Raw genomic sequence first — 21,928 nt, 5'->3', positions numbered from 1 at the left:
AATCAGTACAATTTTAACTGAAATATCTATGTTCTCCTCTCTTGAAAGCAGCTTTACAACTTAGCTAAAATAGTACAGAGACTGTCTTAATCTCTGTTAATTAAAGCAAACAAAAACATTTTACATTAAGTACAATTCACATAAAGTAAAATTTTGCATAAAGAAAAAATAAGTAGAAAGTAGCTTCAGCTTAGAGAGGCCCTCATGGGGAGAACTGAACCAGGCTGAAATGTACCTTACATAAGAACACATTAAATAACCAGGTGACACCAAACCCATCCATGACCACATTCCCTTGTCACCATTAGGGATCCCCAGCAGATCCTGGAGATTTGAAGAACCAGCAAGGTGCACAGGAGGACCTGCACTGTGCTTTTCAGCTTCCATGGATTTGTAGTACATGCAATCCCTGAGCTAGAGCTTGATCAGCAACCTTTATTTTGTCATCTGTTTGTTGGTACTGTTGACCTTGAACCTGCCAAATGTTTAGCATCCAGAACACCATGGAATCTTGTGGGGCTGGAACAGACTGTAAATATCACCTGGTCCCAGACTGCTTCTGCCATGGACAGGGACACCTCCCACTGGAGCAGGTTGCTCAAGGCCTTATCCAGTGTGGCTTTGAGCACTGCCAGGGTCGGGGCATCCACTTCCCTGGGCAGCCTGTGCCAGCATCTCACCACCCTCACAGTAAAAATGATCTTCCTAATATCCAACCTAAATTTCCCCTATTTCAAGTCCTACCCATTACTCCTTGTCCTGTCATTACAATTCCCAGTGAGTTCCTTTCCCTTCTCTGTGGACTTCCTTCAAGTACTGAAAAGTGCTGTGAGGTCTCCATGCAATCTGCTCTTCTTCAGGCTGAACAGCCCCAATTTTCTTAGCCTGTGTTCATAGAGAAAGTGCTCCTGTCCTCTTATCAACTTCTTGGCCTCCTCTGGACTCCTCATCTAGCAAGGTTATCCATAATTTAATTATTTTGCATCAAAGTGGCTCTTTCTGTGCTTTGGGTTGTACTGGAGCTGCAGGATGGTGGTGTCAGAGAAGGGTAGGAAGCCACCAGAGGTGATTTTCCCAATACCTCCAGTGTTAGTTTGGTAATATCACAAGCTAAGTGGTTCTGGGGTGATAATTGTGGATTGCACCTCAGAAATTACTGGCACAGTAAGAGCTCTGAGCACAGAGTAGTCCTAGGATGCTGTTTGGGGGTAGTAATTTTATACTGAAATAATATTAATCTATAAGTCAGTTAACAATGAATACCTTGGCTGTGGCAGTGATTTAACACCTCAGGCTGTTGTTTGACATTCTCAGTGTGCCCACAAAATGTGGAGGCACCTTTTCAGTGAGAGAGGCTCAAGATGCCTGCGCTGAGCTCCCATCCAGGCTGGGCTGCTCTGTGTCCTGGGGGCTGTGCACTGGCAGCCAGAGCTGCTGGGCTTCCAGGAAAGTTTCAGGATTCATTGCTGCTCTCCATACATCTGTTTTAACCTCAAAGATTGATTATTTTTAAAGGTTAGCTGTTATGTAGCAGAAGAAGCCCTCACCTTTGCCAGCTTTGAGAAGCCACTGTGGTCTGTAACTGCACAGTTTTAATTTAGACAACAACAACAGCCATTGCAGTTTAACCCTCCTTATAACTACTCACTTTAGTTTTCTTGAGCAGGAAAAAAAATATCACCACCTACCAGTTACACCCCCACTTTACCAGTCTCCACATGGAGCCAGCTCTCACCTGGATTGTGCAGGAACGAGATAGCAAGGGAGAGCAGCAGCCAAATCATGTCACTAAAAGCAATTCTTCTGGGTTAAACAAGAAGACCTTGAGGAACAGGGGCAGCTCTCCCTTGCCTTCCAGCTTTTGCCTGCTGTACCTCCTACCAGGTTGAATGAGCAAAACACTGCTTTTTTTTTTCAGAAAACAGCTCACACCTCAGTCAGATTTACCACCACTTGCCTTGTCCTGGTGCATTCTCTTGTCCACAGAAAGCACAGGATGATGGATACTCCTTCCAATAACTCATTGCCAGGTCAGCTGTGGTAGCTACACACCCTGTGGGTGTGTGCAGAGAGTGACAGCAGACCTGTGGACCCAGGGCATGTGCTGATAGTGTGTACACTGTACCAGTCCCTGCCTTTTAAATCTTTCTCTCTTATTCTTTGGCATTATTACAAGATGGATTTATAACATACTTAGTACTAATGGAACAATGAAGATTAGTCTTTTCTGAGTCGAACAGTAATATACTTTAATTTGCCTACAGCTACTGCATTGTATTGGCATGAAAGGAAACGGCTTTCTAATGCAGCTTCATCTGCTGAGCAGGGGGAATTCTGTGCTGCACAGTGTAAAACTACACGGGACTCTAGCTGGCAGCAAAATTCAGAGTAGGAGAAACATAGCATAAATAAAAGTATTTGTGAGTTGGAGGTATGCTAACAATCCTAGTTTGTTGCTAAACATTCCATATACAGTAATGTACTTTGCTTGGGGGTTCATGATGGCTTCATCTTTGTTTTTTCACCACTTCATCTTCTATACTAAAATTTTTCCTGGAATAAGAGGTATAAATTCATTAGTTTTCAAATTTTTTTGTGACATTAACAGGAAGTTGATATTATGAAATTCCTTAGAAGCACTGGTGCTGTTAATGCAGTCTGTGCTGTGCTCTGAACCTAGAGAACCACTGGAATCTCAATACTTGATCCATTAAGTAAATGTTTCTGCTGTCTGGTGTAAATGCTGCCTTCACTTGACAAGTGTCAGGCGTTCTTTGAAGGGACGTGTGCACAAATAGTCACTCAAGTGCCAGTATTTACCCTAATATGGAGCTCTCCTCTTCAGGAAAGCTGCAAAGCTGTCAGCTTCTCCCTTCTTCTTGAGTGGCAAAGGAAGAAATTATCATGTCTGGGACAATATCATGTAACAGTTACTGCCTATGGGATAGAGCAAATTTTTGCGGGCACAGTGTGCCAGTTGGACACACAAATTATATGTTTCTTATACTTTTTTTTCCCCAAGAAACCAATGAAATATAATTATGCTTAAAATGACAGGTTTTGTTTCTAGACCAGGGATGTGTCTTGCTTTCAACAATGGCAGGGAAGGATTAATAACTTACATGCAGAGAAGGAATGAAAAAAATATTAATACAAACTGCTGATGGGAAACAGTTGCAACAGGGCCTTGTTATCACAATAGGTCTTTGATAGGAAATGTGGTCTCATGAGCAGAGGAAAAGACAGTGAGAAAAATTCACAGGAAATAGTGACAAGGTGTCCAGCTCACTCCACTGGTGGGGTGAGTGCTTCAAAGGACCTGAGTGTTTTCCTGTTGTTTTACCTGCCAGCTTTGTATCAATTACTCACTCACAATGATGTGTCTGACCATCAACTCACAAAGCTGAGCCTGTCCCTGCCTGTCCCTCACCCTGACACCTGGTGCTGTCCTTGTAAATGCAGCCACTGTCACCACTCTAAACCAGCAACCTTCACCCTTTCTCTCTTCATCGCCAGGTCCATCCGTCCTGAAGACACATAGAATAGTTAAATTGATTGCCCTAAATTTGACATTAAAACTGAAAAAATAATAAACTGACTTTTTTTTCCTTTTCTCCCTCAAAAAGCTTCAGCGACACGACAAAGATGATTCCCCTGACAAGTGGAGGACAGAGGAAGAAATGGCAGCTGAAGCAGAAATTCTGAAGAAGTATTTCCAGGAAAATTAGAGGTAATGATCTGACCATTGACTTACTCCTGCAGCACCCAAACCTTTGCTCAAGCCTCCATAAGCTTTTTGAGGACAACAGGGCAAGTATCTAGAATGAAACAAAAGAAAACAAAGCTCTTAATTTTGTGTTGTTTCTAAAAGGTCACGGCACTCCAACAGTGGCTGAAATGACATGCTCCTTCTTCAACAAATCAGCACGACCCTAGAGCATTTTGTTTCCAGAAAGCAAAAATAATGGTGTATCTAGAAATGAGAATCATCAGCATTTACTTAAGAGGAATCTTTAACCTAACATATCCTCCCTCTGTTTTTAGGACAGAGAACAGCCCTGGTACCTCTACACAGAACTAAAACTGGTGTGTCTGTGTACAACCACATATGCATATGCACCTAATACATACAAAATTGCATCAGAATTCAGACTATAGAGGGCATAAGCAAATACTAACCTCATTTGTCAAGTATTAAATTATTTGATCAGTCCAACTTCCAAAACTAAGCCTGCTGGAAAACTGCCTGTTCTGCTAAATTTTCCACTGACCTTAAGAGAAAAAGGATTTGCAGGGAGGAATAGAAAAGAGAAAACACTTGGCAAACACTAACATTAGTGCTCTAGAAATTGAGTTTTTCATTTAGTACCTGGAGTCCCAGGAGCCAGATTCTTCCAGCAGAAATTAACTGGCCCCTGGAGATCAATGTGATTTTGGCTGGGATGTAATACTGCAGCAAGGATGCCAAATCTCCCTCTGCCCTGCTCCCCATATGCTGTTTGCCATCACCCAGCACTCTCACTTCTCTGTCGTTTCTGACTGTTTCATGTTTTTCCTCTGAAGAGCCAAAATCCCAGAAATAACCCTCCTCTCTCTGTGACTCACTGCTTGCAGCCTGGCTTGAGAAATCTTGAGCTAAACCACACATTGTATGGGTGGCACACTTGGGTGGCAGCTCTCATCTCCTGTGCCATTCTGCCATTTGGATGGCATTTTGGATGACTCCGTTTGGAGACTTCCCCTTCCATTTTTTTTCTTGCATCATGACCATGCTCTTGTCTTCTCCAGCCAAAGTAGCTGTGCCAGCCCTTCTGTGGATGCACAGAAAAAGCCATGTAACACATGTAATTCCCATCTGTGAAGGAAATTTCTCCCCAGCAGCTGGACCTCCAGGGTTTGGAGCAGCAGGGTTTGGGCTACACGGTCACATTTCTGCAGTGGCTGCTGGAGTTGCATTTAGACGCCCACTTTTCACCTTCTCAGAAATATGCTGCTCAAAAGTGAATTACTCAGCCAGGAAGAGCATATCCTTGGTAATGCATGTGTAAGGACTCTTCTCTAACAGAGACATTATGTTGTGGAGCTTCATCTATGGCCTAGCAACCAATGAATAATACTTAGGGGAAAATGGCACATCCCTATTCCAGTGTGATATCATTTCCCTTTATTGATTTGGTAGGTTTGGGGGGGATTTTTTTTTTTTTTGTCTCTTCAGAAATGAATTGGAAATGCATTTTTTCTTAAAGATTCTCAAAGGTTGGAATTAAATCCCCACATATCAATAAAACATTCTTTATCTCTTCTGATACTAAACACAAAGCTGGATAGATGGTATAAATCCTTTCCTGCAAGCAAATTCATGTGGCTGGACATCTATTTCCATTTATTATGAAAATGAGTCAGCATGTGTCTGCATGGATGACCTCTTGGTACATTTCCTGGGATATTAAGGTCATTACCTTTCCTAGAACAAACTGGTAAATTAAATCTTCCTGGCATCATTATCATGAGAGTGTCTAGTCCTTCCAACCCTTGATTCCCAACATGAGGCATCACTGTCAATCTCTTCTCCCCAACATTATTTTCTTCTGAGGTTTAAGGCTCTGCACCTGAGATAAAGGTATATCTTTGCACCTTCTGCATTTCTCAGCCTTTGTCTTCTCTCTTAACCTTGCTTCTAAAGTGATGAAGATTGAAAACTTTTAGCAAATTAACCAGGCTATATCCATCCTTCTTTGAAGCTATTTTTGTATTTCACCTACAAAGGATTTATTTTGCCATTTGTGGCTTTACCTGAATGACACTTGAGGTTTTTTCATGCAGCATAGGGAAAGTCGGAAAAAGCTGAATGTGGGTGTCCTGCAGCAAATAAATAGTGGTTTTCAATGCCTCATGCATTGTTTTTGTACTTCATTATTTTGTTTAAAGAAGCCCAGCTTAGCTAGCTTAGCCTGGGCAGACTGAGCTGTGTTTTAGGGCTTTTCCAGCTACCCTTATATTTATCACAAGTCCTTCACCACCTGCCACAACTCCTGTATTACTGGACAAGGTCCAGTAGCATCTTTTACCTGTATTTAGAGAATATCTGATCAAGAAGGACTTGCAAGTAACTTTTTCCTAATAAATGCTTGAGTAAGGCAAGAAGCTCTTAGTTCTCTCCCTACTTCATTTGCTGCTACTTCTACATCAGTCCCCAGATAACCCAAAATATCCACTTGCTTAAGGAAATGAACACATTTAGCCTTGCTAAGTTTACAGCCTTAGGAAAATGCTTATCTTTAAATATTTTATCTGTGTGTGCAACATCAGTGAGTGAATTTGTGCTTTGCATGTGTTTCTGGTCTTCCCCTGGGTGTCCCCATGCCACTGTATCCCTCCTCATTAGAAAGACTTGTTCTTTCTGCTCTCAGAACCTTGTCTGTCAGGAGAACTTCATGTGACTCTGGAAGAGAGAAAGAAAAAGAAAGAAAAACTTTCTAGGGGGAGAATATTTAATATAGAATTTCCCCAGTTAGTCACTCTCTTGTTAGTAGCACCAAGATTTTACCTCTTTAGAGCCTCTTTGGGAGCTGTCTCATTCTGTGTTGGCTGTCCTCTGGTCAGCTGTGTTTGATAACTTGGCTGCTTTTTGAGATGGATCCACAGGGAAAAGGCCCTAACTCAAAGAGCAGGATTGGATGCACCCTAATTTCCAAGCCTATTTTCAGACGCGCCTTTTGAATTTTCTGGCTATGTATAGCTGGGTGTTTTGATAGTCTGTTTTGAGCATTTTAAATTGCATATGCCAGCAAAAAGGCTAAAGATTAAAAGACTTTAACCTTCAGATAGTGTGTGGAAAATGTTTCTCTTCAAAGGCAGCTCCACTCTGTGTTGTTATTTCTGAAGAAAGAACCAGGCTGCACAAGTTTCAGTAGTTTTCCTGTTTTGTGCATAACTGAAGTAATACTTTTATGCCATTAGAAAAGTAGTCAGTCTTCAGTACAATGTCAAAATGTCCCTTTGCATAAAGAAGTTGACAGTGATATTCTGTTGCCAAGTGCTTAGTTACAAATATTCAATAGTTTTTAATTGCTTAACCACCTGAATATTTTGTGTCCTGCCACATGCCAAATTATTGTAGAAATCCCTTCAAATAATGTGTCCTGCACAGCCTTGAAGGATTTCTGATGTCAAGTCTCCCCCTTGTCCCCAGTCTGGCAATGTTTCTGGATAACAGTCTTCCCAACTTTTCCAGAGAGTATAAATTTTACTCTTTTTTTCCCCCAATTTACTCTTTTTTCCCCCAGAGAATGCTTTGAGAGCACTCATCCTGCCTCACAGCTGCCTGTTCTGCACCAAGATCTCGGCGTGTGTGAAAAAATGCTGTTCTATTGACTTCAGCAGGGAAATTACCCCTGATAGCAGCAGCTGGCCAGGAGGGAATTTAAACTGACAATTTGACTTGCATCTGATTTTGCTCCAGCACCTCTGGAGTGTGACAATCCATGCTGCAAGCATGAGAGTGAACACCAATCCCATCACTTTCCTCAAATTTAGGCAAGTATGACAAAATGACTTGCAACAACCATCTTTGCTTGTTTTGCTGTAAGAAAAACCCTCCTATCATTTCTGCTACTTTCAAGTGCATAAACCCACAAAGTAATGGCTATGTCTGTGGTCCACTGGGATGCAGTGAGGACAGTCTGCCCCAGAAGATGCTGTACCTGCACTGTGGGCCACAGAGCAGGTTGTCCCCTGGCTGGGCATCACAGGCATGGTGCAGGTATTTTCTGCACTTGGTGCTGCCTGCTGGCAAAGCAGAGTCACCAGGCAGCTTTGAAAGCCCAGGGAGCATTTTCCCACTCTGGCATGGGAAATGGGAGCAGGGACAAGGGGTGCAGCAAGCAGAGAGCCTCAGGATTTTCAGAGCCTCGCTTGATAAAGCAGGGCAACCTTTTGAGTGCTTACACTGGAGTTAGAGTCAGGTGGTGCCAGGGCCTGGGCAATTCCCAGAGGGCATGGTCTAGGAGCTGTTTGTGTGTAATCCTGAAGTAAACACACATCCCAGTAATCTGCTATGGATTTCTCTGCACTCCAGATTTAAGTGCTATTAATTATCTCCCCCACTCAGAAGCCTCCAAGAAGCATTAATTAGAAAGCAGGAGCTGGCAGTTTGCTTGCCTGTGTGAAACTATTATGACCTGAGAATGAAGTATAAGCTTCAAAAGAAACACATTTTATGAAGGTCACCTTGAAAAATATCATAAAAGTCTGTCAGAAGAGAATGCAGCATTCCAAGTGTGCATTTCAGTGTGACATTATGCTTTAAGTAGTTGGAAATAGCAAAGAGAAGATGGATCAGATCATAGGGTCTGTGCTTTTCCACCCAAAATTCTCTTTTTTTCTGCAGTAAGTACATATAAAGTAATGTTTTTGTCATTTCAATGGGATGCAAGGAAAATTAATTATCAACACAAATCCAACAAACATAATCTGGCCCTTGCTGGTATTTTTAAAGTGTAAAATATCCAAACTCTCCAACTAAGCAGCAGGGGAAGGTTTATACACAGGAATTACATTACCTCTCCAAGGTGTAAACAGCCAGAAGTGGTGCAGTGACTGTACAGCAGTGACACCCAGACTAGAAAGCTCAGGGCAAAAGCCTTCCCCAAATAAATCTGCTAATGCACAGCAGCCTCAGTGTTTAGGTTGCTTATTTTTCTGGTTGAAAAATATGTGATTATTTCTTATGAAAACAGAGCTACAGGAGAGATAGCTAGAGTTATAAATGAAATGTCATCCTCTTGTGGGAGGCAATGATGAACCCCTCACACCCATTCCAGGGCTCTGTTTTGAGGCTGGAAGTAGTACTGTCCTAAAAGGTATACACCTCATTCTCTGGACTTTCATTTCCCTGTAGATGGCCATTTAATTCATTAATTCCACAGAGCACTGCTTGGATCATGTAATTATGGCTACAGTAAAAACATCAGGGCCAGGGACACAGACATGATTGTGCAGCATAAATGCAAAGCAGCAAATGTGTTACTGTTGGTGAAGAAAGCTGACAGCCAAATGTTCTCTTAACCTGCACATCCAGCAGCCTGGATGCCTACCTGGGCTGCCTGTCAAAATCAGATATTCTCAGTGGGATCTGTTCTTGATTCATCTTTGGCTTTGTGTGTCACATTGTCTGAGAGGAAAATGGGGAAAGCTGAGCATAAGTGGTGAACATTTGTCTGAGGACCTGGGGTAAAAGAACTGAGGTACAGGACAATGCTGAGCTTCAAATAAGGATGATATCAACTGTGGCTAGGTATTCTTACACCCAAACCTGTGCTAAAATGGTGCTCCTCTCTTGCCCCCAAAGCTGCCAGAGGATGCTCTTCACGAGCAGCCAGACCCTCCTCGAAGCAGATTCTCAAAATACGTGCCAAGTGATTCACAGGCTGCCATCGAACTGTCAGTCAGGAGGGGCTTACAATGGAAACTGTTGCTCAAAATGCCGTGGGAATGGGAAACATATGTTTCAGTGAGAGAGACAATCAAACAAAGAAGTGGGTGGCTGGGGAATTGCAGCCACAACAGCAGCAAGATCCGAGCCTCACGCGCAGCCCCGGGGAGCGAGTTCGGGGGCCGTGCCCTCATCTAACACTTGGGTAACAGCTTTGTGTTTAATAAGCTGAGATAATTTTCCCAGTATTGAAGCCAGCTCTAAACACGTTCTGAAGTGAAGGTACAAAACTGAAGATACCAAGCCAAAAAGCCTATTTCATGCTCAATTATTAGCAAAGGTTTGTATCGTGGTATCCTGTTGCTGTAGCTGCTGCATAATAGAACTGCCCAGAGAGACTTTGGAACCAGCTACTCGAACATGACCTCAGAGCTTCAACACTGCCTTTGTGTGAGTGTCGGTGTCTAGGCTGTGTAGGTGGAAAGGCATTAATAACTCCTGCAGTAAGTAGTTATTTGAGAAAGGAAGGGGGTGATGGATGTTGGAAATATGTTGGACTGAGCGTACTTGAGGCTCTGTTGTGTGCCAGGATGTCAGTCTCTACACAAAAGCAGAGCTTTGCAGGAATAAACTCAAATGCCCCATTTGTGTCACCACCTGGGGCTGCTGCAAGCCTCCAGCTACCACTGCAGTAGCACCTGTGCTGTGAGTTTGTGCAGGGATTTCACACACAGCTTCCACAGCTTCAGGCTCCCAACATTTCTATTGCTCTGCTTCAGGAACACCTTCCACATCTGTCATGTCACCTATTACAGGTGACATTTTACTAGAATGGACCACCAAGAGATGCATAAAATTGGAGCAGACATGGCAAGAATTGCCCCATTCATTCTTCAGCATGGGGGCATTTTCTCGGTGATGGTTCCAAATCACTGGTGTGTAATTCCTTGGCATTAGGCAGAGTCCCACCACATGGTCAGGATGGATGAGGATAAACAAGAGATGATAGTCTTGAAAGATTATTTGTAGGAGCTTATATAAGAGATCATGAGCCCCAAAGAGTCTTGCATGAGGTTATTATAGCAAAATAGATTTGAAGAGTAAGAAGCTGGATTTGATGACACAAGATGCCCTTTCTAATCCTTTGTTCCCATGAGGAGCGGTCAACAGAGCTGGGGACTGTGCTGTCTTACTCAGGGACATCAGAGAGGTGGCCTCACTTCATGTTTGTTTTTTGTAAAATGATCCTGACCTCTTTCCAAGGGTGCTTTGTGAGTTAGGAATGAAAAGCACGATGTGAAAGGCAGGCATTGCTATTATTTGCAAGTGCAGTTTATTGAAAAAGCAGATAAGAAATCAGACAAATCTCTTTCCAGCTCTGATAAATAATTTTAAAATAGTTGTGTGCAAGGCTTTTCTCCTTCCTCTGTGGCATAGGAGCTGCAATGTGCTGTGTGGGGGTTTAACACTGAACATTTCCTTTTGCCTACTGCTGTCAGGGGCTCCTGTCAGAACACACTAATGAGCACCTAAGTCGTTAGTAATAAACAGCCTCACATTTTGTCTTACTAACAAAGATCAAAGCTGCTATTATATGTAATGATCTGTTATGTTTGATACTTCTCAGGTAACAAAGTGTTTGGAACACATCCCAAGACACCAGAAAGTCCCCAGAAAGAACAGCCTCATTCTCCAGTTCTCAGTGGCCCTGGAACTGCAGCTCAACAATTTTATTATGTTCTACAAGTATGGGATTCTTCCATGAAAAATTTTATTGGACCTTTGGATATCATCAAGGTTGAATTCCAGCTAAGACAACTAAACAGCATTGGTTCAAAATATTGCTCTGAATTGTAACTCATATTTTTCTGAATTGTGTACTTGGGAATGAATCTTTTTAAATTGTCCCTTGGCCTAAATAGAAATAAAGTGCCAGGAAAATCAAGTAGCTACTGCGTTTAGGTACGTTATAAAGTGTTTACTCCTTGTGTGCTCTTTGATTCAGTTACTGTATGTAGGCTATTTTATCATAGAAAAATTAGATCTTTTAGCAGTGTGGCAATTCATACAAACCAAGACTTTGTTACAGACTAGCCAAGATAAACTTGGAAAGCTGTTCTTTCTGCAGGTGAGTTCTATAACAAGAAATATTAAGCTTCCTGAAATCTTTCTTTTTTCTGTTCTTTTAATGCATTATGAAAAGGCTTCTGGAGTTTTAAGTGACAGAAAACACTTCTGTAAAGCAATTCATATGGGAAGTTGCTCATGGAATAGTAATCACATTAGAGTTAGGCTGGCATGAGTGGCTGCTCACAGACACAAACAAGTGGGAGCCTCCCACGTGGAACAATCTCAGGGCAAGAAATGCTGTGTTCAGAACCCTGCACAGGAAGAAACCCACCACAGGTTAGTTGTTGATTGCTAACACATAATACAGGAAAAGAAGTCAAACAACAGATGGAAGAGAGACTAAACGAGTCCATAAGATGTGTGAAAAGAGCACCCATAATCCTCCTCCGGAACTGCAGGGAAGCAAACAACCAAAGCTTTCCGTGTCCCCCAAAGTCAGGACGAAAAACAAAATGCCCCCAAGTCTTTCAATAAGAGTCATGCTGAGGGAGGCCACAGGGTGCAGAGCCTGCCTGAGGGCTTGAGGAGTCAGGTCCAGACCAGAGCCTGGTAGAGCTTTGCCTGCCTGGCAGCACAGTGTGATCATGTTCAGAGCAAATTCAGCTGCTCCATGATAGTCTGTCCTGGAGGGTTACAGCCTGACCTGAGAAGTATGACAATGCACAATGGATGAGTTCTCATCATTTTCACCAAGTGTCTCTCTGCTCTGTACTGCAGAGCCATTCAGTCCAATGGCTTGAAGTCTTTAAGCTTGTCAAATATAAATAGAAATACTAGAGCAAAATCACTGATGTTTGATTCCAGTTTTTACTGTTGTGCTATTTAAATATTGCTCCTGAAAACCACTTTGATTCAAAGACATACCATGACCCAGTGTGGCCCCCAGTATCTTCCATTAGCCCTTTTAAAAACTGTACAGATTGTAACACTATTTCTTTTTCTGTGCAGAGTAAATGAAAAGTCCATTTTGATGGTGTCTGCACTTTTTAGACCCTGAGCAAGGGCTGAATAAACAGGAAATGAAGGTCAGGGAGCAAGAAGCAACAGAGAAGGTAAGGTGAACAGACAGAATGGTCAAAGATGCTGGCAAATGGGCCAACATAAATGGTTGTCCTTTTGCACTTTAGCATTTCAAGTTGCTGTGATTTCACATAGAAGGAAGACAATGGTTGTGCTGCTGGGCAACACTAAAGAAAAACCTCAGCATCAGTTACATTTGCAAGGCATTTTCAAACCTGCTGCTCAATGGCTTCCTATTTATTATGGAATATTCTGTATTAATTCTGTAGCCTGTGATGAGCAGGCTCTGTGCCAGGCATTTTGCATGGGGGCTGCAGAGCAGATGAGTGCTGAGCTCCATGGAAGATTTCATTTGTGTAAATGAGGAGGCCGTTATCACAGCACTAAAGGTCCTGGTTTTAAAAAAGGCCTCCTGTGACATTATGCACAAAACAACCTATTTATGCAGCATGAAAATATTTATGTGCTTCGCTCCAGCTTAAAAAGGGAATTTGCAATAGATGAGGGACATGAGAAAGGATTGGAGTGAGAGATAAGGAGAGATTAGAAAAGGCAGATCATGAGGTACATGACATCCTGCAGCAGTATGTGGAGTAAACCCTTGCAGTTTTTTTAAGATGTGGACCTTGAAGGTGTTGTCTGGATCATTTATATACTTCTTACAGACTTAATTTTCCATGGGCAAGGAGCTGTATGCAGAGGTGCCATTGCAGGAAATGCGAGGAGATGCTGTGCTGAAGACACTGATGAACTTTGTAACCATCTTTGTCCTTTTCAGCCTTCATCTCTCACCCTCCTGGGGTCATGCCTGGGGCTTGCCTGTGGGCTGGGGAATGCTGCAGTGCTGAGCTCCCTCATCCAAAGCAGGAAACATGGGAAAAATCCCCAGTGCAGGGGCTCAGAGGGACGTGGCACAAGAGGAGTGGTCCCAATGGGGTGGCTTCCTAACAGGACACAGCTCAGACCCTCATTCCCTGTCCTTACTCAGAAGGAAATTTCCCAGACTTTTTCAATTCCTAAGAGTTTTTCCTGAAGCAGCAGCTCCTCTGAAGGACTGCACGGGCTGTTCCTGTGCGCCTCTTTTTCCATGAGTAAACCAGATATGGATCAGCCACAGCTCTCCTCACTGACTTGTGGGAACAGCCTGGGAGCTCCACGTGTCCCCTGACTGCCCCGGAACAGAAATTGCACAGGAGGTGACTCAGGGCACGGACAGGAGAGCAGACAGGTTATTGGGAGCTCAATCTGATGGGACACATCAGCCCACACATCCACTGCCATGCCAGGCAGCTCAGGTGCTTTCAGCAAAGGCTGTCAGTGCAGCATGGGGATGTTTGTTATTTGTCTTTCAGCACTTCAGCATTGTTCTTGCTCCAGATGCAGATGTACCAGCTCCAGGTTCTCCACGGGACAGCTGATGCTGCCCCAGGCAGCTCAAAACAGGTGTGTGCTGACAGAAGAATGGGCTGGGGATGGGCTGTGTCAGCTCCTTGAAGATTTTGTGGGTTAGTTCAGAAACCTATGCTGCTTCTAAGCTCCCCCAGCACACATTCACCCACCCCCAGGTATCAGGCTCTCTTTTGATTCTGTGCTCAAATAAGCCAGTGTTTTGTTTTTAGGTAATACTGGAGAGAAGGGAAAATGTTCTGCTGGTCTCTGTGGGAGCCTGACTGGGCTGCAGACAGGCTGATGCCAAGACAGCAGGTCCTGGCTGCAGTGGGGAAGTCAAGGTCAGCTCCTGGGCATGTGACAGTACCCTGAAATGTGGCCAGGACTGAGCACTCCTGAAATAAAAATACCTGAGTCCATGTGGAATCTGGGGTGATCTCATACCCAGCCATAAAGCAATAAAATTCTAAATGCCCCAGTACCCACAGAGCTCATGAAAAACTCTCAAGCCCAAATACACACATAGTGACAGCCATGAAAGTACCAAAATAATTTCTGTGCCAGCTTTCTGTGTCCTCCCATCCACTCCCCACCTCTCACTGTCACTGTGGTCGATGGCTGCTGAAAAGCCTTGTCCAATTCCCGCATCCTGACGTGCAGGCCAGCAGCTCTGTGAAGGAGAAAATGCTGCTGCTCATGTAAGCTGTCCTGTGTGTTGGCAGGGCTGTGAGTTTCAGAACAGAGTGATATATTTCAGCTCTTGTGAAATTTCTGAATAATCAGCTCATCAAAAAATATCATGCAGAGTTCCCTTGTAGTCCCTTCCAACTTGCCACCTCTCCTGCCAATAGCTCCGTAGGGTGACCACAGCTTGGCAGAGCCCATTAGCACAGCTCTGCACAATCACTCATGAGTAGAGCTGGCTGGAAAAGATTGTGTTCCCTCCTGAAAAAAAAAGAAAGAAAAAAGATGAGGTGGGACAGAGGATGTGTTTCAGGGTGAAGATTTTCCCCACTTCTCTCTCCAGAACCCTCTTCTGCTCCCCCATTGCACCTCACCTTTTTAGCTCCTTTGACTCCAAGAAAATAAAAATTCAGCTTAAAGTGGCAAAGACATTGGATGTTGTTTGATCTGCTGGTGACTCCTCCTGGCCCCCAGGGCTTGGACTGTCACTGCAGGATGGACACTGGCACCTTCTCCACCAGAGACTCCTGAGCAAGTTGTCCTTGGACCTGCACATTTTGGTGCAATGGCCCAGTTTCTTCTTTGGAGTTTCTTGAGAAGATATTCTTGAGATAGATTTCTCTCCTTGAGCAGCACAGCAACCTGCTGCTTGGGCATCTGGGAGCTGGTACCTTGTCTCTGTGCATGGTGAGATGGGGGATGCTGGAAGGGCCTCAGGAAAACCTGACCAGCAGTGCTGCAGAGAAAGGGGGCTGAGCAGCCAGAGTGCCTTCAGCTTCTCCTCACAGTCCTGGGCTGCCTCCAGGCATGCCCCCTGTGCTTTCCCATTCATTGTAGACACCTGTTTCCAAGTCCCAGGTGAACCTTGCTTTGGCTGGGAAGAGCAGAGTTCCTCTGTGTCCTCTAAGGATGCTCAGCTGCTGCCTCTGTGGGGAGGAGGCTGCAGACCCCTTTAGGGCAGGGGGCAAACAAGTCCTGCAGAGGAAGGTGGTGCAAAAATCAATGGTTAGTGCATTAGGATTCAAGCTGTGGCATGAAAGCCTTGTATGACTGAGATCACTCTGTTTTTTAGGTCTGTGGTAGCTGCATTGGCTGTGACACTTGGTGCAACATGAGTTTAGTCCTTGTGTCACATTGCAAACCCCTGTGTGGGACACAACTGCATCCAGCAGTAGCAAAGTCTCCAGCACAGGTTTCCTGCACTGCCTGTCCCCTCCTGGACCTGCCTTGACCTGGCTGCAGCTGCCAAGCATTTGCTCTGTCCCTCACTACTTGTGTCACCATATCTTTCTGCTCAGGCTTTTGTCATTCCTTTTGTCACCATAGTGACAGGAAAAGAGTGATGATTGCTGGAGTAATTTCCTATATTAGCTAGCACTGGCTTTTCAGCCTAAATCAGCACTTCATTTTCCCTGTGCTCTGGCTGAGCATCACTGGAGCCCCATTAAAGAGCAGTGGCAAAGGAGCCTTGGTGTGTTGTGGGGCTGCCAGTGCTCCTTGGGGCCAGCCAAGGCAGGGACAGGGCCTTCAGGCCACCTCATGTCCCACCAAGAATGGTGAGAGAGAAGACAAAAAAAAATGTATTTGCAAAGGTTTCTCCCTGGGTGCATTTGCTCAGTCTCAAGGTCAATAAAAGCAGGAGTTTGGGCACTTCCACCTGTCCTGGGGCACGTGCCTGTCTGCAGAGCAGTAGGAAGAGCTCCCCAGAGGGAACTGCTCGCCCTGACTGATGTAGTGAGTGGGCAAAGACCCCCCCCTGTGCCCCCAGTCTGTGCCCTCTGCTCTGCACAGCCCAAACCTGGGCTGGGGCCAAACCTGGGCTGGGGCCAAACCTGGGCTCCCAAGGGGGTGGCTCGGTGCCAAATCCTGCTCTCTGTCATCAGCCATGCAGTGCATCTCAGAGAGACACCCAGCACACACACACAAATACATACTTAAAAATCAAGATCATTAAGTAAGCAAATGTGTTTAAATAGCAAACAAGCTACTGAAAAGCAGAGAAAGGTCACAAAATGTGAAATGAAAGCAGCCCTTCTCTTCCCCGTGCCAGCAGCACTGGTCCTGCCTCAGAGGATATATTAAGAAGAGTCAACCTTCATTTTGAGCACGATGCCTTTTGTCCTTCTATCACAACATTAACATTATCCCCACATAATTTTATGTATTTAATTTTACAATAGACTGTGTCAGTGAGCACTGCCTGTAAATATTTGATCACCACCATTCCTCTAGGATTATCTTATCAAGAGTAAAGATATTAAAATAGAAATCTTGTCATATTGCTGCCTTTATACTTCCAGCCTAAGAGTTGATTGACAGAAAATGAACTGCCCGAACTAGCTGTAAAGTGTCTTTTCACTGAGAGTTTTAATGCCAGAGGCTATAGAAAAAAAGGTTAGCTAGTCATTGGGAACTTATGCCTTAGTTACGGAGCTTTTGTACTGAAGATTAAAAAATATGAATCTGCTAGGGGTATTTTTACAAGTGTAAAATGGCGTTGGTCTTTTTGTATCTTTTTGCCATCACTAATGAGCCTTAAAAAGAGCTTTTCCTTTTTTTGCTGCACTTGAATATTAGATGCAGTTTCACTGCAGCTCACAGTCACAGGCTGAAGTTTTGCAAGAATAAACTCTTGACTTACCTAACCTACAAAATTTCTTTTTGGTGATAAAATGGCTTGCAAGCCAGGACTAAATGTTCTCGTCTAGCTTGGACTATCAAACCACTGTAGACAAGTCAAGGTTTCTATTTATGGCCAGTTAAAGGCACAGTGGTAATGCTGTCTTAATGTTACTAAATTGTGCTGAAATTGTCATGTGTCTGAAGAGCACCACGCTGCAAATATACAGCTGCTCCCTGAGGGCTCACTCAGCCTGTGCTCCAGCACGGATCAATGCCAGTTTTTGCTGGAGTAAGGACCCAAGTGCCAATTCAGGAAGGTACAGCACGAGCAAACTTTAATCACAAGCTTAGAAATCAATAAAGAAGCTGGCTGGAGTGAGGAGACAGGGAGGGTGTGGGTCCCATATCTCTGCAGCTCCTGCGTCCAGGTGGGCGTTGGAGCAACAGCTCCTGGCATCCTGGCATCCTTAATAAATCTGGCTTTGTCTTGTCCTGATCCTGGAGGGCAGGAGAGGGTGGTTAGTTCACAGATCTGTGCAATGACAAACTGTAGCCACCAGCATTAAACCACCCAAAGTCTTCCAGACATTAACAAAAGTGTTATTGTGGGATAGCTGAGGCTGGAGTGGCCAGAGACAGCAACCTGGAGCATTCTGCTTTAACCAGAGCATCCCTCCCACTTTTTACCCTCCAACGTGAACAATAGCTGTATGAAATGAAACTAATTGCACGTTCAGCAGCCCATTGTTGAGCTGTCATAAAGGGATTTACTTGGGTGGCTCCATTAACAGCAGTGGGTGGTCCCCTCCATGCTCCCCATGGGCTCAGAATGTAGAGAAGCTTGTTCTAACATTTCACTCATGAGAAAGGTCAAGAGCTGTGCTTTTTGTTCAGAGTGCTCAATATATTCAATTAAAATATACTGCTGTGTTCATCAGCTATTAACTGTCTTCGCAATAGCTGTAATTAAACAGGTACTTCCCTGTGAAAGAAAATCTTTCAAGACCAATTCTGACATGGGGAGAGAGTGGGAATTTCTCCAGAGTGGGTTTGCTTTGTGTCTCCACACGAATCCCTCAGGTACTGGGGGTTTTCCCTGTTGTTGGAGCAAGCATGGCTTGGAGGTGATGGGCTGGCCAGATCCAGGTCCTGGCATGTCCCCTCCCTGGGCACACTGGGGGTGAGCTGGACACCAGCAAATGCTTGGCAACTGTGGGGGAATAAAACCAGCCAGGCAATTTTTTCAACCAGGAAATTCATTTGCAGAAACATCATTTACAAAGTTCCACTTAGAGCCTCGGGGGTAAGAAATGGAGAGTGAGAGGAGTTGGCTGCTCAGGAGAGTTTAACAAACTCAGAGGTTTTAGAGGGTTTAGCAGCTGGTGGCCTCCAACTCAATGGGTGGAAGAGTTAAAAGCCACACACCCTGCTTTGAAAACTTCCTCCAAAAAGCCTGAAATGAAGAAAAACCCCAAAAGGCAGACTAGAGGAAATCAGAGGAAGGAACTGAAAGAAGAAAAAAAGAAATTACCTGAGCCAACTGTTCTAATTATATACACACAGCAGTCAAACAGTGATAGCAATTGTTGGCACTCTTAAGACGGATAGCAGGGAAATGGAGATACAGTGGAAAATAACACACATTAAGGAATTAGTATTCAATTATGCTAAAGAAGGGGGTGTGTATTTACATCAGTCAGAAATCAGGCATGCAGAGAGATGGGTGACAGCAGGGACAAGTACAGCAAGAAAACCAGAGCTTGGTTGTGGCAGGTTTCCCTGGTAGCTGTGAACAAGGGGGTGCTGAACCAGGCGTGGTACCACCAGCATTGCTTGATTATGTCACAGCTTTCTGCCTCTGACAGCACCCAACATGCAGCTGCAGAAGCCTCCAGGCACAGGGATGGAGCAGGGCACGAGGAATTTCAGAGCCTTGGTGCACCAATAAAATATCCCAAAGCTCCTTGTGTGTTTGCCATCATCCCCACCAGATTCCCTCAGCAAACACCCCTGTTCCTGTGCTGAGACCTTTAATGCAGATAGAGAATGATCAAAGTCAGCTGCAATCCAGTCTTTGAAAAAGCTCTCTTACCTTTCTTGGGCCCTATTAGCCAATTCCTTACCTATTTCTGAGTTATTTAATTAATCCCCATCTTCTCCAGCATGACTTACACTGTTAGATATTCAGAGCACAAAAGCAGGGGATTCACTGAAATCCTGGAGGAGGGGAACTGTTGGATTTCCTTTATCTACAAGATCAATTGGGGATTTTAGGTTAATCTTGCTTGATAAATCATGTTGCATCTTATCCCATTTGCCTTCATGTCTCTGTAAATGGTCTTTCTTTCAGAAAAATGTGACCAAGCTCTCAGTACTGGACCCTGATCACTCAGCAAGCCCTTCTCAAATACCTGCACAACATGGGACACACTTCTTGTACACAATCCCATCCCGGAGCTTATAAAATGGTCAAGCACCCACTTTGAAAACTGCAGGAGAAAGACTTCCCACTCTCTGCTGTTGCGAGCCCAAGCCTACACTTGGGCTTGCACAATAAACCCAGAAAACAATGTAAATACCCCAAAAATGTCCTGTTGTAAGTTCCTACTGGTTGACCAGAATCTATAAAACCAGGAATCTCTAAAACCCAGCTCAGCATGGGCTCATGTGTTTGCGATTTCATTTCTGCACATCTTTCTTAACCTCCAATTTTGCTCCAAATCCTCCTCATCCAAAAGCCAGCTATTTTTCCCACTTTGAGGAAGAGGCCATATAACCTGTCCATATACTCCTGCCTTGAGCCAGCTGCTTTCCCTGCAGTCTGCTCTCCCTGGTCCTCCTCATGCCCTGTGTTTGTAGAAGTTGTGCATTTGAATAGTCTTTCCAAGGTCTAAATCTCAGCAAGTGTCCCTTCATCATTCCCTTCCTGACCTATTCACACAGCTTGCTTTATTGCCAAAGCTTCTTTCATTATGCCACTTAGATTCTGCTAATTCTTGTTCTTTTTAATAACATATTTTTCATCCAATTCTGCTTCCAGTTCCTTCCTAGACATCTTTTTCCTTTTAAACTGATCTGGAGCAGGTGGGACCTGCCTGCTGTGTGACAATGCAGATGGTGGAGTTGCAAAGCTCCTTGGGTGGTCAAGCACTTTATAAATTTTGAGCCAGAGATAAACAAAAAAAATGGCCAAAAGAAAAGTCTTTCCAGGGAGCAGAAAATCAACCCAACAGCTTTGGCTGGCTGCATGTAGGCAAGAATGCTGCACTGCCTTGAGCTGCCCAGGTGCGTGTGCCCCAGCTGAGTTTTCCAGGTACTGCCCCATCCTGAATTTACTCCAGCAGCACTTGCAAGCCCCACTGAGTCCTGTAACCAGAAGGGAAGGGAACACTGAATCCCAAGCCTCTCCTGATGTAAACCAGGCTGCAGGTGATAAACAAACCATCAGTATCTGTGCTACAGACACTAAACAGAAGATTCCTAGTCAAATCCAGCAGCTGAGAAGCAAAGCATCCCTTTCCACCCCTGGATCTCCTCTGCAAAGGCCCAGGCACCTCTGCTGGCCCTGCAGCAGGGAGCTGGCTCTGCCCTGTCCTCAGCCACTCTCCAGAGTCATTTTGGACTAGGCTGAGGCACTGGCTGTCAGGAAAACAAGAGGGAAAATTAACAGTGGCAAGGCAGCAAGCCCTGGGTGTGTGCACACCTGTGCATCTCCCCCAGGACAGACTGCAGCACACTCCCTGTTTATCAGCTCTAAACACAGACAGATGCCAGGAAATGCTCAGGGGGTGGCAGAGGGGGAATTGAAATCTCATTGTTTATCGAGTGGCACCGAGGGACAGAGAAACAAATACAAATGCTCAGGCACAAGCTCAGCCAAGGGTGTTTTGGGCACTGAGCCCTGAACAGGGGGGCAGCAGCAGCAGCCCATAGAGGGGGGCACTTCCCCCAGGCCTGGGCAGGTGAGAGGGGCACTGCTGAGCACAGCTGAGCCAAGCAGCAGAGCCACAGCCCCTGCAAAATGCTCATATTCACCAGATATAGATGATAGTTAGATATAGAATGTTTTCAGGTATTTATATTCAAAGATATTTACATATCTAAACTCCAATGCTTTTTAATGTTTAAAATGTGTGCATATATGTATATTTATGTGCATATATATATATGGTGGTTGTATATATATTAAAAGACCTTTTAAAAGGTCTTTATAGATACACACATGCATATGCATATATAACATCTTTCTGCATATATTATATTATATTATATTATATTATATTATATTATATTATATTATATTATGTCATATCATATTTATATATGTATGAAATATTTCATACAACCATAAGTATAAAAATATCTTTTAGAGGGCTATATGTGGATATTTATATGCATATATAAGTATACTACATTAAATTATTATAAGCAATAAACATTATTAGATATACATATACTATAAACCATTAAATTACCTAATATTACCATGCATCTCAAAGTATTGAGGAGTCAGTGCTGGGGTGTGATGGAGGGGGAGAAAAGAGGCCAGGATGGATCTGGTGTCATCCCACTTTGTGCCAGGAGAAACCACCCAAGTGCAGCCACCAAATTTGCACATCTTACTTTTAAATCCACACGCCCTTGGGTGTG

General features: G+C 44.1%; 1 protein-coding gene and 1 long non-coding RNA gene across 5 annotated transcripts in view; one reads left to right on the top strand and one right to left on the bottom strand.

Moving 5' to 3' along the window:
- The window catches only part of FHIT (fragile histidine triad diadenosine triphosphatase), a 517,045-nt gene extending 505,667 nt beyond the window's left edge, over positions 1–11,378 (top strand). For all 4 annotated transcript variants that reach the window (XM_064432894.1, XM_064432897.1, XM_064432896.1 and 1 more), the window contains 2 exons: positions 3,627–3,730; positions 11,061–11,378. In XM_064432894.1, the coding sequence (XP_064288964.1) occupies positions 3,627–3,728 (102 nt within the window). In that variant the 3' untranslated portion in view covers positions 3,729–3,730; positions 11,061–11,378. The remainder of the gene's footprint in view (positions 1–3,626; positions 3,731–11,060) is intronic.
- Positions 10,265–21,928, bottom strand: part of LOC135308123 (uncharacterized) — a 32,725-nt gene continuing 21,061 nt past the window's right edge. The window contains exons 3-4 of the long non-coding RNA XR_010368655.1: positions 15,031–15,631; positions 10,265–14,917 (exon numbers count right to left, since the gene is read on the bottom strand). This is a non-coding gene — a long non-coding RNA (uncharacterized LOC135308123). The remainder of the gene's footprint in view (positions 14,918–15,030; positions 15,632–21,928) is intronic.

Source organism: Passer domesticus, chromosome 9, assembly GCF_036417665.1.
Source record: "Passer domesticus isolate bPasDom1 chromosome 9, bPasDom1.hap1, whole genome shotgun sequence".
NCBI lineage: Eukaryota > Metazoa > Chordata > Aves > Passeriformes > Passeridae > Passer > Passer domesticus.
This window is presented reverse-complemented; position numbering and strand designations above follow the sequence as displayed.